Source organism: Pimephales promelas, chromosome 21 (genome assembly GCF_988280905.1).
Source record: "Pimephales promelas chromosome 21, fPimPro1.hap1.1, whole genome shotgun sequence".
Lineage (NCBI taxonomy): Eukaryota > Metazoa > Chordata > Actinopteri > Cypriniformes > Leuciscidae > Pimephales > Pimephales promelas.
In genome coordinates, this window is record NC_142789.1 from 25963969 (window position 1) to 25980087 (window position 16119).

The 16119-nt window shown below is 37.3% G+C and overlaps 1 protein-coding gene across 1 annotated transcript; it reads right to left on the reverse strand.

The window, feature by feature from the left end:
* Nucleotides 1-11212: 11212 nt before the first annotated feature.
* Nucleotides 11213-13763, reverse strand: inka1a (inka box actin regulator 1a). Its single transcript, XM_039673234.2, has 3 exons — nucleotides 13639-13763; nucleotides 13421-13469; nucleotides 11213-12259 (listed from the first exon to the last, which is right to left on the reverse strand). The coding sequence occupies exons 2-3, from the start codon at nucleotides 13421-13423 to the stop codon at nucleotides 11336-11338; spliced, it is 927 nt and encodes a 308-aa protein (XP_039529168.2). The 5' UTR covers nucleotides 13424-13469; nucleotides 13639-13763; the 3' UTR covers nucleotides 11213-11335.
* Nucleotides 13764-16119: the final 2356 nt, after the last annotated feature.

Below are 16119 nucleotides of genomic sequence, written 5' to 3' on the forward strand. Positions count from 1 at the left end.
GAATTGAATATTCAGACACACAGGAAGATCCAAGAAGATACAAATACACCCAATTCTTTCTCTCTCTCATTCAGGCTGTAACATACTGAGTCAGTCTCTTCTATGTGGGCCACCGCTTGATATGTCTATTCTACTGTCCGCCACAGAGACGCTCCACATCAGGGCCGGGACTCTGACCTCAGCTTCCGTCTCCCAAAGCTAGTCTTTATGTGGGCACACAGGGTGACATCATGGTCGCCACCGGTGGCCGATCACTGTTCATCTGCACTTTACACCCCTGCAGCCAGCCACAGAGCTCAACAGAACCGGCTTTGTGTGTGTGTGTGTAAGAGAGAGAGAGAGAGAGCAATAAATAAAGAGAGTGTGTGTGTGTCCTTATCACAGTCCCATTCCAACTGTGGCAAGGCCAGAAGAACATCCACTCCTCCATTCCAAACCATTTCCTGTGTTTCAGACATCAGCCGGGCTGATTCTCTGCTAATGAAAAGCATTGTGGGTCAGTAGAGGTCATGGCCCACATTGTGGCATCCGTGGTTGTTCATAACACCGCTTGATTCTTCAGGTTCAGATGAATATGAATGAATGTGATAAAAGCATATTACGCAAGTGGAAAGCTTAACGCGTCAAGTCGTGCGCTGACTGACTGGCATTCATATGCTGATGATTCCTATGAATGATTAAATGGAAAGGGGAAATGGGACAAGATGTCATTAGGCACTTCACAGTTTTTTTGTCCTTTCCATCTGTCGTGTTTTTAAAAATCACAGATTTAGAGACGTCATTTTTTGTTATATAATGTTGCTAATCTGTGTTAAACATCATCACAAGCTCTAGAACACACAATTCAGCAGACTTTAGAGGTGTTGATTAAGGGACCACTTACATGACACCTTTTCAACTCAAAACAAAAACTTTTGTATGCAAATAAGCTGTTCATTTACATGACAACAGCGCTTTGGGGGCCTGTAAAAGCTTTAAGTTTTAAAAAGGGTTTCAAAGTGATCATTTTTAAAAATGATACTGTTATTGCCTCTGTGTAAACGACAAAAAAATCGTGGTGATGTCATACGCATGCGTATTACGTATTCAATCTATAGGCGCGTAATGTTTCTTTAAAAAAAACTGACATCGCCAACTACTGGCCTGTCAACATATTACAGCGTTTGTAAACATTTTGCGCAGGATCGTTGTCACGAGGAAAAACATGTCCGTTTTTAATACATCATTGTCGTGTAAACGTTCCCTTGGTGAAATATGCATAAAAGGAGGGCTCCATGATTGATCAAAAAGAAAATGAAATCACTGTGTGTGATTATTAAAACAAAATGGCTGTCATTTCAGAATGATCTCATGAAATGGCGTATATATTACACACCAATTCCTATTTCCATTTTTGGTGTGCTATCAACATGCATAATCACCTTTCGGTGTGTTTATGAACGCCGTTGACTTAACGTTACATTACTGTATATATAAATCTATGACCTACCCCAACCCCATCCCTAAAGCCACCCGTCACTGGGGTTAATACCATTTATGAGTCTTCCCCTACCATCCTAAGAAAAAAATATCACTCTCCAGATGTAGATCTAAATTTTGCTTCGTTTCGCTCAGACATTTAACGGCGTGTACATTCACGTGGAATCACTCGGACATGCAATTTTACAGTTGTAGGCTAATTGTTAGTATTATTTTACAGCCATATTGATATATAATCACAAATGTTGGACAAATTGTAGAGCCTTACAATACAAACAAGCACAGAAACCCTGTTTTTTTATCGCAATGTTTTGCAGAAAAATGAAATCCCAATTAGACCCCACAATTGCGCTCTAAATAAAAAAAGCCAAAGTCAAATATGTGATATGCGTTGTTGTTTCAATAAACACAACAGTCAGCAAAAATGTGAAAGAATCTGTCAGGAATCTAAAGGCGTTTGTTCAGCCATTGAGGACAAGCACATCACACACATACAGTCGGATCTTTATAGCGAAGACATGGAGGAATGTGGAGTATTCTCTCTATGTGTCCACAGTGGCACCTTCTGCTTATTGTGGCTGTAAAGAAGCATAAACGTTCAAACAAACACAATCTCACCTCTGACCTAAAGCACATGTGACACAGCTCAGTTCACGTTGGCGATATTTAGAAATGTAGCTTTTCTTGCATCAGAGAAATCCTCACAGTTTGTGTTCAAGCAAAACACATCTTACTCTAACCATAATTTTTCTTCTTTTACACAAGAGAAACATCTGAGAATCTCACTGCATTTTCTAAATGCATGTTACTGATTTAACTGTGAACGATTCATCCATCTGTTTCTCTTTATCGACTTTGTAATCAAAATGTGATAACTCGATCTTCCAGTGATGCATGTCTGACTTCAATCCTTTCTGCCTCTTTCTTACAGCTGACTGCATGCTCACTTTCAGCCTCCATTCAATCAATAACCGACAGATAGAAACAAGTCCCTGTCCTACATTTTTTTTTCTTTTTGATAATCACTTTCACGTGGATGTACATACCAAAGAAAGATCTGTCTCTTTACCTCATTACATTGTGACTTTAAAGGGATCTCATTTGTAAATTTTTCCTTCTAATAGTAATAACAGAATAAACATTTGTGTATGTTTACAATATGCATTCATAAAAGCTTCGTTCATTTTTTTGGTTCTATATATCGAAAGCCAGAATGACTTTAAGAACATTTATGGAACTTATAAACAACAATGAAACCCAATGAAAGAAGTAACGGGAACTGAACTGTGTCCAGGTGTGAGCGTGTTTTTTCCATTCTTCCTAAATTAGGTGTGTATATGCATCTGTGTAGGCCAAAGTTGTCTTTTTTCTTCCTCTTTTTCCACAAGTCCACTAAACCGCAGTAAATTCAGATCATGCCTGATACTGATGCGGCGAACGTGACTCTAAGGATTCTGGATCTGTAACGTGGAACAGCCTGAGGGTTTCTGCTACTCACACACATATTTCCACAGATTTGCTCTCTTGCATAATTGTAAAAAAAGAAGCATAAGTGAAAGTAAATAAAGAATAACTGACAATCGGAACGAAAAAAACAACAGCAATGAGCTGACTTCTGTACCAATTCCTCAAAAATCTTATCCTGTGTTATTCTCTTTCTGTAGAAAAACTCCTTTCTCTCTACTTAACTTTTGGCAGTGGACGATCATCTGTCTTCATTGTGACCCCACAGGAAATATAAGAGACTTTGTCTGCCTCAGCCACCACAGATAAGATTTTCAACCTTAATGTTGTAAGTAATCATATGACTGTCCAGCAAATGACCTCCGTACAAAGAATCTGCGAATGAGACGGTACACTCAGATTTTTTTTAACAAAAAACACACTTTTGGTACCAATTATTTTAGAAGAAATTATTTTAATTTCTTCTATGTAAAGCACTTTGAATTGCCATTGTGTATGAAATGTGCTATATAAATAAACTTGCCTTGCATCCTAGCTAACAGGGAACGTTCCCAAGATTGTTTCAATTACGTTCTTTAATAGTTATGTAAATGTTGGGACAAAACGTTCTTAAAAGTTATTCGTTCTTGTAATAAACGTTCTAATAAAAACATTTTGGAACATTCTTATAACGTTATTTTTATTTCCCGTATGTTTTCATAATATTAATGGTACATCTTTATGAGTTCGCTACTCATCTCTACTGTATTGCATGGAAGATATGCATATTGTGAGATATAAACTTGCCATTTCGTGAAAAAAGTCTCGAACTAAAAGTTTGTACCTATGATAATAACATTAAAAGGACATTCCAAGATTTATGTTGAGAGAAAACATAAACCTCGCATTTTATTGCTATTGTCAATTTATCGCAAATCAGAATTTTATCACAGCCATTTGCTCTCAAAATGCATTTTAATAGGCTGAGTTGATGATTCACCAAATATGAAAGAAACAAATATCCAAAATACATTATAAAACCAGGATAGCTTAAACGTTCAGCAAAATTTAGTTTACACAATAAAGAACAACGCCTATAAAGATAACTACAATGATAACGTTCTGTTGATTATAACAGTGAGCTGCAATTTTGTCGTTTGGTGAGTTCTGATTGGCTGTAAATGTTTTTATCTTTCATCAGCTTTCATTTCTGTAAACAGTTGCAATGATATCGATTGTGTGTTGTTATCATTATAGCTGAGGTGTAAACCTCCCTATTCTCATAGAATTAGAATGATTATTAAAACTACATGTAGTTATCATTGAGGCCCGTTCACACGAAGAACAATAACTACAATGATACCTATTAGCATTCACACCAACGCATGATAGCATTCTGTTTATTCTAAGAGTGCACTGTTAAGTCGTCTGACTTTTAAAATGTTTTTATTGTTCATCTGATAATGATGAAAATGATTCCAAAACTATTGCTCCTCTGCGTCATTACCATTACAGCTGGTGTGAACTTCCTAAGATTAGACAATTAAAACTATATTTATCCGTCTTGGTGTGGACAACCCTTAAGTCTTTAAGATTGATCTTACTTATAGTCTGGGAGGGATACTGATTATTATTATTATATAATTTTTATTATATATATTATTATTATAATTATTAAGATCAATCTTGGATATCTACAACCTTTTTCTCCTTCTGTGAGGAATTTGGATGTGGAGTTAACTCAAGTTTAATAAACTCATTCCTGTCGTCTCTGTTTGCTTGCAAAAATTAAGCCGTTTCTATCCAAAAAGTCCCTGGAAGCTGCAATTTTGTATGGTATATCAATGGCGTATGTATGACACGCCAATTCGTATTTTCATTTTTGCCGTCCTATCAACACAGATAATCGCTTTTCAGCGTGTTTATGAACGCCGTTGACTTAACGTTACATTACTGTATATATAAATATATGACCTTCCCCAACCCCGTCCCTAAACCAACCCGTCACTGGGGTTAATACAATTTATGAGTCTTCCCCTACCATCCTAGGGAAATATCGCTCCCCAGATGTAGATCTAAATTTTGCTTTGTTTCGCTTGAACATTTAACGGTGTGTAAATACTTGTGGAATCACTCGGACATTTAACGGCGTCGGATAGCTCAAAATGCGTATAGATAACATGCCACTTGACTTGAAAGTGGCGTGTATGTTTACGCAAAAGTCATGATGCCATGTTGCGAATATCAAAATTGGTTCAAATTCAAAACGCAGCTGCATGATTTCTGAAAGGATGTAAAAAAAGGTATGCATGTCACTTTCCTTCTGAAAGATCTACTAAAGAATTGGGTTTGTCTCTAAATCTTCACATAGTAAAATGCAGAGCAATCTGTCTAATTTACTCCTACAATCCCTCATAGCCAAAGGACTGAAGATCAAAACTTACAAGTTCCAAGAACTTGCTTAAAGGGATACTCCACTTTTTGGGGGAAAATAGGCTCATTTTAGCACTCCCCCAGAGTTAAACAGTTGAGTTTTACCATTTTCGAATCCATTCAGCCGATTTTCAGATATTTAGAAGAATATCAGTAAACAAACAGTTTCTGATCTCTGATATTCTTCTAAATATCAGAAAATCGGCTGAATTGATTCGAAAACGGTAAAACTCAACTGTTTAACTCTGGGGGAGAGGTAAAATGAGGCTATTTCCCCCAAAAAAGTGGAGTATCCCTTTAAAGTGTTAATAGAGCTTTTTCTGTGGCTGCTCCCACTTTATGGAACAGCGTTCCAAACCACATTAGGGCTGCTTCTACTTTATCTGCATTCAAATCTAGTCTTAAAACGTATATCTTTTTTATTGGCTTTTAATACATCATAACGTCTTGTTTTGTTCTTCTCCGTTTCCTTTTGAACTGAAACGGAATTAAAACAAAGCAACATTCACACAGTTAACCCTGCTGACCAACCCTGACCCAGATTTACATTCTCAAACGTAAGAAAAATAAACCACAGTTTCTGAGTATTACAACTTCATACCAGAGTCTGTCTTTGTGTTCAACAATTTATTATAGGCCTGTGAAAGATCATGTTTGGCAAGCAGAGGGAAATGGCCTGTGACCCTGAAGGCCATGTTTGGCCTTCCTCATGACCATGAGAACTCATGAGCAGCACTGCAAAGCCTCGTGGGATATGTCTTCGGTTCGGCCTTCGGGCCTGTTTTTCCCCATGAAATTCAACGTTATGCTACAGATGCGATCAATCTACATGGATATATGGAACAGCACAAGGGTTGTGTTGAAATCAAACTAGAACTGTTAATGTTTTTAAATATGTGTTGTACACAACTTAATGTCCACAAAAAGACATTTTTCCATCAATATTCAAGTGGTGCAATTACAGCTTTGTTCAAATCTTGTCAGCAGCAAATAAACGTGATTTTCTCTGCTGAAGGTAGTTCTCTCAAAAGGAGGGGAGGGATTGACCTCTGTGACAGCTTTGGTCTTCACCCTGACTGATTCTTGTTTACCCAGAATCCACTGTTTACCCAGAGGACCTGCAGAGAGACGGGCATTCATCATATTCACCTGGGTTCGAAAACCCGCTGATTCCTTGCCATGCATTTATCCTCAATTGACAGGGCCGGACCAGAACAAAGACTAAGTAAAACAATAATGTCTTCATTCCCATTGGTGATTGCTGCATTGCATTGCTGCTCATTTATGTACTATTTTACCACAGTGCAATGAAACATTTTCAGCTAAATGTTTCAGAACAAAGCGACACCAATTTAGCCCTCCACAAATTAAATCATTAAAGGCCAATTTTATGATATCCCATAAAGTAAAATGTGAATATAAAAGGCAGCATGTCCACATTTTGTCTAAGTGAGTCTGTCTGCACATGTTTCATTTCACCACTGAGCTGCATTACTACTCTCAAATTGCAGTGTATTAATATAGTGCATTCTCCTTTAAAAATGTAGCTCACATTGTGTGTATGTGTGTGTGTGTGTGTGTGTTTTAAAGGCTTTTATATATAAATGTACAATTCGAGTGAGCCCAAATGCACTGATGTCTAATTATCCAGTGTAGAAGCAGTAATGTACACATCTGCACACACACACAAAGCACTAATGTGTGCATTAACATTTTCCTGACATTGCCAGGCCATTAGCGGCTGGTTGACTGACTATTATGGACCAGGATCCTAATTTAGGAGGTGAACTCTGCTTTTAATGAGGGGGGCGAGTGGGGGTGTATGAACAGAAAAGACAGAAAAAAAAATAGGATAGTTTTCTCTTCATGAATAGCAGCCGACCCATACACAGACAACAAACATTAGTTGGCGAGTCTGGACACGTTTCCTTCATTGCTTTTAATTCACCCTACTTCACCAGTCACGTTTTATGAAACGTTCCAATGGTTCGAAGTCATTTCCTGGGTGCATCACTACAATCTTGAGACTTATTTATCCAGTTTCAAAGGAATTGTGGAAAAACACCCATAATATATTAAATGGAAGTGTTTTAAACAATCAACGCACATTATAGATTTAAAACAGGGATTTACCCTTACTTCTACAGCTCTTAAACCAATTAAACAGACAAGCAGGGTGTTTACCATTGGAGGTCAACTGTCCCATTGACACAGGCGTTAACGCTTGGACATCGGCCTAAAAGTGACATCTCTGTGTCATCAGATGTTAATGCTTGGCTGATTGGCTGCTGTTGAATGAGTCCACTATCTCAATTCAGATTCAGATTGTAAGGTGGTATATGACCACCAGAGTCAGCCCACATTTCCATTGCAGATGTCCACAATGTGTTTAACAACCTCTCAACCAGCATTGAGAATTCAACGGTTGTTTATACACTGGAAAATGAGCAGATTTTTAGAACAGAGACTGCAGAAACATCATAAAATGTTTTATAATAAAATGGATCATGTGGTGATTTTGTCCAAAACCTGGAATGCAAAGCAATATCGGAAGGGTTCATCATGGTAAACACACAGTGATGGTGGCAGTCGTGTGCTGTTGTTAATTTTAGATGTATTTGAAAAAGAGCTGGGAGCTTCTCAACAGTGTTTGCCAACACAGACAGCGGTGATGATTGTGCATCTGGTCTGAGTTGACTTATTCAATGTTTGAAGTCACTGACATCTGGCCCCTTCACACACTTACACGTTTACTTCAATTAACACACTCCACACACACTTACACTCTGTAAAAGCTGCCACACATTCAACGCTTGCTTTTGCACAAGAGCTTTTAAACACCACCAATAGAGCTTCCATGCATATGAGGAATCTTAACATTACCAACATTTCAGTCTTTCCTAACCCTAACTAAATACATTTTGTGAAAACATAAGAATCTGTCAAACTTATAAACAAGTAGACAAGTATGTAAATGCCTGAGGACTGCATTGTAAGTGTAAAGTTCTACATATGTCTCAGCCTCAGACGTCACACCCACGGACACCAGATGCATATGGCATTACATCCATTATATTTTCAAATCCCCAAACAAGAAACTGAACAAAACAAACTGTGGTTGTTTTCTTAACATGCCAGTCAGATCTTGGCCTGCTGCGATGGAGTCCAGACCTTCTGCAGTCAGTCTGAATGTCTGGCTACGCGAAATTTTACTAAACTTTACTCTGGCAGTAACAAACCTCAGTCCTCAAGGGGAAAATAGTGATACATTCAAATGTCTGTGCCATTGATCCATATGTCCACAGTAAAAAAATATTGTTGGTTTAACTTAAGAAAGTAAGTAACCTGGGTAGCCTTAAAATTTTAAGTTGATTGAACTGGGAAAAGTGAGTTAATACAATGAAGTAGATTAATTTAACCATCAGAAACTCAAAATAATAAGTTATCTCAACTAAATAAAGTATTATAAAGTTGATTTGACAAAAGAAAATATGTTGTGATAACAAATCTTGAAAATATTTTTTACAGTGTGCTATAATTTAGGTAGTTAGCTAGTGAAAAACATTTCAGCTTTTTAAAATCTAGTTTAAATAAATAGCTATGCAAGATTTTTTGCATTTGAAACTGTTGCAAACCATGACAGTAGTTGATTTAAAAAATATATGACAATAGAAGAAATTAAAACTAATAATAATATTTCTCAATTTTGACATTATAATTAACAATTGCGTGATATAAAGTCAGAACTGTGGGTTTATTTCTTGAAACTGCGCCTTTACAATCACACAATTCTGACTTCATAACACTCAATTGCGACTTTATATCACGCAATTCTAAGAAAAAAGTAAGAATTGTGAGATGTAAACTCGCAATTGCAAGAAAAAAGTCAGAATTGTGAGATAAAAAGTCGCAATTACATTTTTTATTCCATGGCGGAAATAAGCTTCCACGCCTGTTATGTTAAAAATGCAAAAGTGATTTATGAATTGCTCATTTTTGAGAACAAGTGAAAATGAGCTTTTGTAGTGATTGCATATTTACGTAGATCATTTTTGGGGCCTTTACCAATACACACATCTGCACACTATGATAAGGAAAGGAAAGGTGGACTTTTTGAACATTGCACAAAATTAAAAAATAGTTTACTATAAATATTAGACTACAAATAAAATACTAATATAGATTATAAATGCATCGGCTATAGGAGGAAAGGTTTGCACTAAATTATAAATCTATAAATCACACACTTTTTCTATGTATAGAAATGAAATATTCAAGTTGGCCGGGCTCCATGAATCTTTTGTTCTTCTCCATTAGTTATTTAAATCATTTTGGAAGTATTTTGAAGTCACATTGCAAAAATTCTCCCCAAGGAGTGAGGCACGAGGCTCCAGGATATTCTTAAAACCTCAGGCAGGAATTTGTTGGCCGTTATGTATTCCACTAAGCTCTAAGTGCAATTCCCTGTTTCCACTTGTACACCAGAAACTCTGTCCATCTGTTCCATGTAACCTCAATGGAAAAAGAAAACTTTTTTATATAAGCATGGAAGGTTACGGCCTGATTTTACTGTCGTAATAATTCACTTTTTCCACACAAAGGACGAGATAAACAACATACTGATACCCAACTGAGTATTTCTCTCGCTCTCACCTTACAAGGTCAGTTGTGATCTTAACTGTAACACTTGAAACACAAATATAGCAGGCTGCTACGCATTTGTCATTAATTCCTGGTATTATCTCGAAAATAATAACTCTGACATCATACGGTGAGAACAGCCTTCAGTATAGGAGTTTTATTTTCTTTCGTGACTCTGCGGTCACCATCTGTGACTGCAAGTCTTTCAAACAAACCAAAAATGATTAATAAGTCTCTAAGCAGACATTTCCCTATGAGCCTGCACAAGTTGCGGTGTTGCAGGATGCATTAGTCTGATAACTGAGGCACTCTAAAGCTTAATGAAGCTAAAGTCAACGTCTTCTACCTCTAACCAGCTGCTGCGGATTGTTCCCTATTGGGTCGTGAAGTGACACAAGAAGGGTTACCTCATTTAACACAAGCTGCTGGGGCCACCTGAGATATTTGTGTTGATACAGCCTTTCTGCCATTACTAAAGATCTTTCTGCTTTTTTCCACTCCAGAGATGCCAAAAAGCAAGAAGTTGGAGTCAAAGGAACACTGCGTTCCTGTCCACTGCTGCAAGCTGCTAAAAATAATTTCAGCTGTTCATAATAACAAAAACTGGTTAAAGGTTATAACTGAGCAAGTACAGACACTGCCACTTCAAAAATGTTTCGAAATATAATAAAATAAAAAATCCTCTAGCATTGATATATATTATTCTATTTTACTGTATAATCCAGACATATTGTCACATGATCCTTCAAACCTCATTCTAATGTGCTGATTTGCTGCTCAAGAATATTAAATATTATAAACGTTGAAAACAGTTGGGCTGATTAATATTTTTGTGGAAATCTTGATTCATTTTTGTATAAGATAAATAAGTAAATACTATTTTTTTGATGTATAGAAAGTTTAAAAGAACAGCAAATCGAATTCGAACTTTATAAATGTATTTACTGTCACTTTTGATCAGTGTAATGTGTCCTTGCTGATTATAAGTATTTAATTCTTTGTCACCGGTTATCACATCCGGTCATTATCACAAAATAAACCCCTTCAGGGTAAAATAAGACCCCTTGTCTTCATGTCTGGACCCTGTCTGTTTTTTGTTTTGTTTTTTGTGATAATGACAGGCTGAGCGGACAAAAAATCCTGTTAGCTGCATGAATTTCCTTTCATTCATCGAGCTCATTGAGGCCGCCATCATCAAGAGCAATGCAATGACCAGTATTGTTTTGTACTTTTTTTTATTTTTGTGCATTTTACATAGCATTACGGACAAAGCTTTTTATAAAAAAAAAATTAGTCTCTCCTGGAGATATTGTCCATTTAGATATTGTCCGGTTTTTAGTCATATGTACCCAATAATGTCATTACAGACAATGGGCATTCTGCTTCCAGATTTCATGAGAGCTGTAAACTTGAAGAAATCTGTGTCCAGTTCGTTCAGACCTGTGTGAGATTTATAGAAGAATGGCATTTTGTGTTGTACGTCAACTTGGCAAGAAAGTCGTTTGGGAGCCATAATTGATTTGCTCAGTTTTGTACCATCTGACGACTTTCTTCGCCCATCAGCACTCCGCGAAATCCCGGCTATCCTCCGTTTGACATTTACCATGAAGTCTTTAGCGAAACTGCGTCCAGAACTGTGCTTTTGTTCCGTCTGTTCCGGACATTCCGGTAAGTCCATCCAGTTCTGAATGAGATCAGCGAAGCTGTTGTCTCCCAGCACTAGCGGCTGCCGGTTACGCCCGCGGGTGAGTAGTGACGTAGTCCAGTCATCCGGGTCACTTGCGGTCTCAAACGCCGTCCAACTTTCCAAGCAAGCGTCGGAAGTTGACTTCGGACGCACTCTGGAGTTGGCGGCCTGGTTGGTGCGAAGACACGCAGATGAAGATACGCGGATGTTTTTGGCGCGTCGTAACACCACTCCTTCATCCTGCCAGGAGGCCTCAGAGTAACCCGAATCAAACTCCAGACTTCGCTCGCTGCTCGGTGAGCTAACAGCCGATGGGTCGCCGGCGGTGTCCTCCTCCTCCAGAGAGCTAGACAGACAGCAGGCAGAGTCGTAGCTGCTCGCCTCACTGGCATCGCTGATCCTCAAGCGTGCTCGCCGTTCCCGCTGGGCTATCAGCTGCTTGCAAGCACGCAACCTCACTGGAGGTCCTATAGGGGGCGCTGCACAGCTCCGCCGCAAATGCTTTAGATCCTGCAGGGATCGCATCATATAACGCATCTGTTCCCGCAGACAGTCGCCAGATTCCTGTAGACACAACTGCAAAGAGAAAGAAAGAAACAGTGAGAAACCGTGCGAAAATTTTGAAATGCATAAACATACTTATATTTTAATTAAACTCAAGCTACAATTAGAAGATAACCGCCACTAAATTAAATTTGGGTCACCCTCTTTTAGGCTTGGTATTCCTCTGATTAACTAATCATGCTCCCTAAACAGGCTTGGACCTGCACTGTTAGAGAGGGCATGGCTCTATTTATCTGGAGGAGCTGAAAAACCACTCTATTCTAGGTAGAGGGAAACTTAACAACCGATGAATGCACATGGTGTGGACACACTCACGCCCAGCTATCAAAAAGGATGGATGACTACTACCAATCGGTTAGAATAAACCTGTTACTAGCCACACCTGAATATATCTTTTCAATAGAGTAATTACCACACCTTCCATCCATGCTGTCAGAAACATGTACACAAACATTAACATACACACAAATCATAATCAAGAAACGGAAGAGCAATAGCTTCCTCATTTGAAATGGATGAAATTGGTTAATTGCAATATCAATACAAACTGCTTTCAAGACTGAAGCAACATCATTTATTCATAGACAGTCAAATAAAATATTAAAAATTGAAATATGACCAGATAAGTCTCAAAATGTCCCACTTCCTAACTTAACTAATAAATACTACTACTGCCATGTTTGATTTAGTTGCATTCACCCCAATGCATATTAATTTCAAATAACTCATCATAAACAAAACCAGCACAATAATGCAAGTGCCTAAATACTCAAGTGCATGAGTATTTTTTTCCAAACTGTGAGTGCCAACATCTTCCCTCTTTGGGAAACTTTTATTGTTTTTTGAAACTTTCTTTTTTTTTTTTTTTTACACATTTGCTGAAATTTGTATCTAAATTGACAAAACAGCTTAAAAACACACAGAGTGTGGATAGCATGTGAACACAGCAATAATAGCATGCAGACGGGGTCGAGTGACTGGCATTATTTATATGCACAGATTGGCATGAGGTCCAGATGTCATTCCATATGCTAAAATTTCAGCAACGGACATTGCTTCACAATAACTAATCCTTTGCTGCACATAATGTAAAGTGATGACCAATCAGTGTAGTTCTACAGAGTAAACAATCTATTGCAGTGTGGAGAGATGATGATTTAGAGGCATGCTTACCATGATTCTGGAATGATGACAATCAAAAATCCAGTAACTTTAAATACTCCTGAAATAAAACAAAAAGTTTTATGAAACATCATACTTTGCAATAGTTAAATAAAGCAAAAATACGATTTTGCATTTTAATAATTAGGAAAACAAAAGTAACTTTTATCTGGTAAAAAAAAAAATCATGCATGAAGCTGATCAAATGTGGAACTAAGTCTTGCACTTACATTTGTTGTGAAGCAGAAAATCAGTACAATCCAGGCAGTGCAGATGTGGCTGTTGTGACTCAAACTCCAGATCATGAGCCCCTCACTGCAGACAAGCTCATATAATGTGCGCCTGTGTCATTCTAGCATGCGCGTCTCAGCCAATCACAGCGCAGCATCGCGCCGCAATCCAATCAAATGATCGCAGCTGGAGCCAATCAGAGCTCGCCTGAAATCTGAGCGCTCGTTTCCACCCTCACTCAAATTATAAAAATATTCAATGATGCCATATAACCACAGCAAATATCCAACACAAGACGATAATCCCGCAATTCTTTATCTATTCTTATATTTTTATTTATAAATAAGCTCTTGCGATATTTATTCAATTTTACTGCTATTCTTGGTAAGAAAGACAATGAAACAAGCATTGAATTGGCGAATATTAAAATGTCGTAAAAAATACAATTTGTTAATTAATACCTTGTTCATTTTAAAATAAAATACCGTCTTAAAAACTGAATCTATACGTTAAGCACCAATGTTGAATCATTAGAAAACCATCGTCAGATTTAATATACGAGCACATTTAGGCTGCCAGGAGACATTTGTCTTCGCCCGAAGTTACTCATTTGAGATTCCCATTATCGCATTTTTAAACATGTTAAAGATGTACTGCTGATTCAGAGACGCCAATCTCAAATTCACTTACCCTGCTGTTATCAGTATAACTGAAATGTTCCCTGATAATGTGTATATGACACTCAGAAGAGTAAGAGTTAGTGAGATTCAGCAGCGCTCTCTGGCGGTCGGAGAAAACGCAGCATCGTCCGATTCTTTCTTTTTTTTATTGGCATTTTCAGTAAATAAACTTTGCCTAGTTCTGCGGATATATTATTATCTCAACCAATTCAACCAAATTCCCACAAAGCCACATGGGGTTGATGCCACTGTCAAGGTGTTTATTGTAATTAGAGTAAAATCTTCCCATTCACGTTTCCATTCTTTATTTTTCTCCCATCCTAATCTGTGGTAGGTTAGAATAGAAGTGTTTGGATGATTAGGCTTGCACACAAAAACATGGCTATACAATAAAGTTGATCCTTTTGTGATGCAAAGCTGAAGTGTGGCAATCCAGTTTACATATAAGAAAAAGTGTGAACAATTGCCTAAAACTGTGATTCCACCCATTGTGTTAAAGATGGCCACTTCATCCTGGCTGTTAAAGTGATCTTCCTGAAGTGTTAAAAGTTTACTATGTTAGATCAGCAACCCGGGCATGTCTTCAAGATTTGTTTCATTATTTGCCTTCAACGAACAGAAACAGCCTAACACATGCTGCTTAAAGTTAGCGTTCATAACAGCAGTAACCTACAGGTCTACAATCAGTTTACCTTTCATCTATATAAAAATAAGGACAAAGTTCAACTAGACCAGCCTGACCCTTAAACTAATTTATACTGGCACATTTCTAGTGCTTGTAATTCAGATTTCCAAGCAACAAAGGGAGTGTAAAACAAACATTTACCAATCTCCAAGTGCACAAAGAGTCCAAACTTTACCATTCCCCTTCCAAATAAAACAATATGAACATCAAATGTGTGTTCAATTACAATAGATTGTTCCCTTTATACAGGTAAGTTATATCAGTGTAACGTACCATTAATTAAATATTACCACCAGCAATAGTTGGTGGTATTTGTGTTTAATATTTCTGCGTATTGTGCAATATTTTATAATTTGATGTGTTGGTGAGATTTAAGATTTTCTAATATGCAAAATTACATTTTAAAAGCTGCCCAAACAATTACTGGAAATAGAACAATTAAGTTTATTTATTTAATTACTTTCTTTAGGTTACTTTCTGCATCCATATATCCACACCTCAGTGAAAATTAAAACGTACATCCATATCCACACTTTTTTTTTTTTACATAAACCTGTTTATTTGTTATATGTATATTGTTGGTCTTATATGTACGCATATTAAGGGGATTCGCTAAGGGGATAATAAAAGTAATCAATCAATCAATATGTAAAACTATACATACTGTATACTTATTCAATCACTTCGATGACCTCACTGAGTCATTTTGCAACAAAAAGGGGCTATGATAGGTTTAATGACTGATCTATGATCTGTTTTAGGCTTTCGTTCACCTGCCGTCCTGCTGGAGTTTCAGATCCTCTCCGTCACACCATCAGCTGTGTTTGTGGATCCTGTCATCAATCCCAACAACATCTTCACCATCCAGGTCACCTGAATATAAGCAAATGAATATATTCAGCATTATTACTGTACTGAATATATAATCGAAGAGCAAGGTTTCAAAGTCTAATAATTCAGCAGTGTATTTTTTTATATATATTAGCATTGTGGCTACAAAGTCTTTGGTAAGACATTATGCAGACTTTAGCAACCAGAATATTCTATGCATGTTAAAACCTTCTGATGGTAAAAAAATGAAAATGTTGTCATCATTTACTCAACCTGATGTTGTT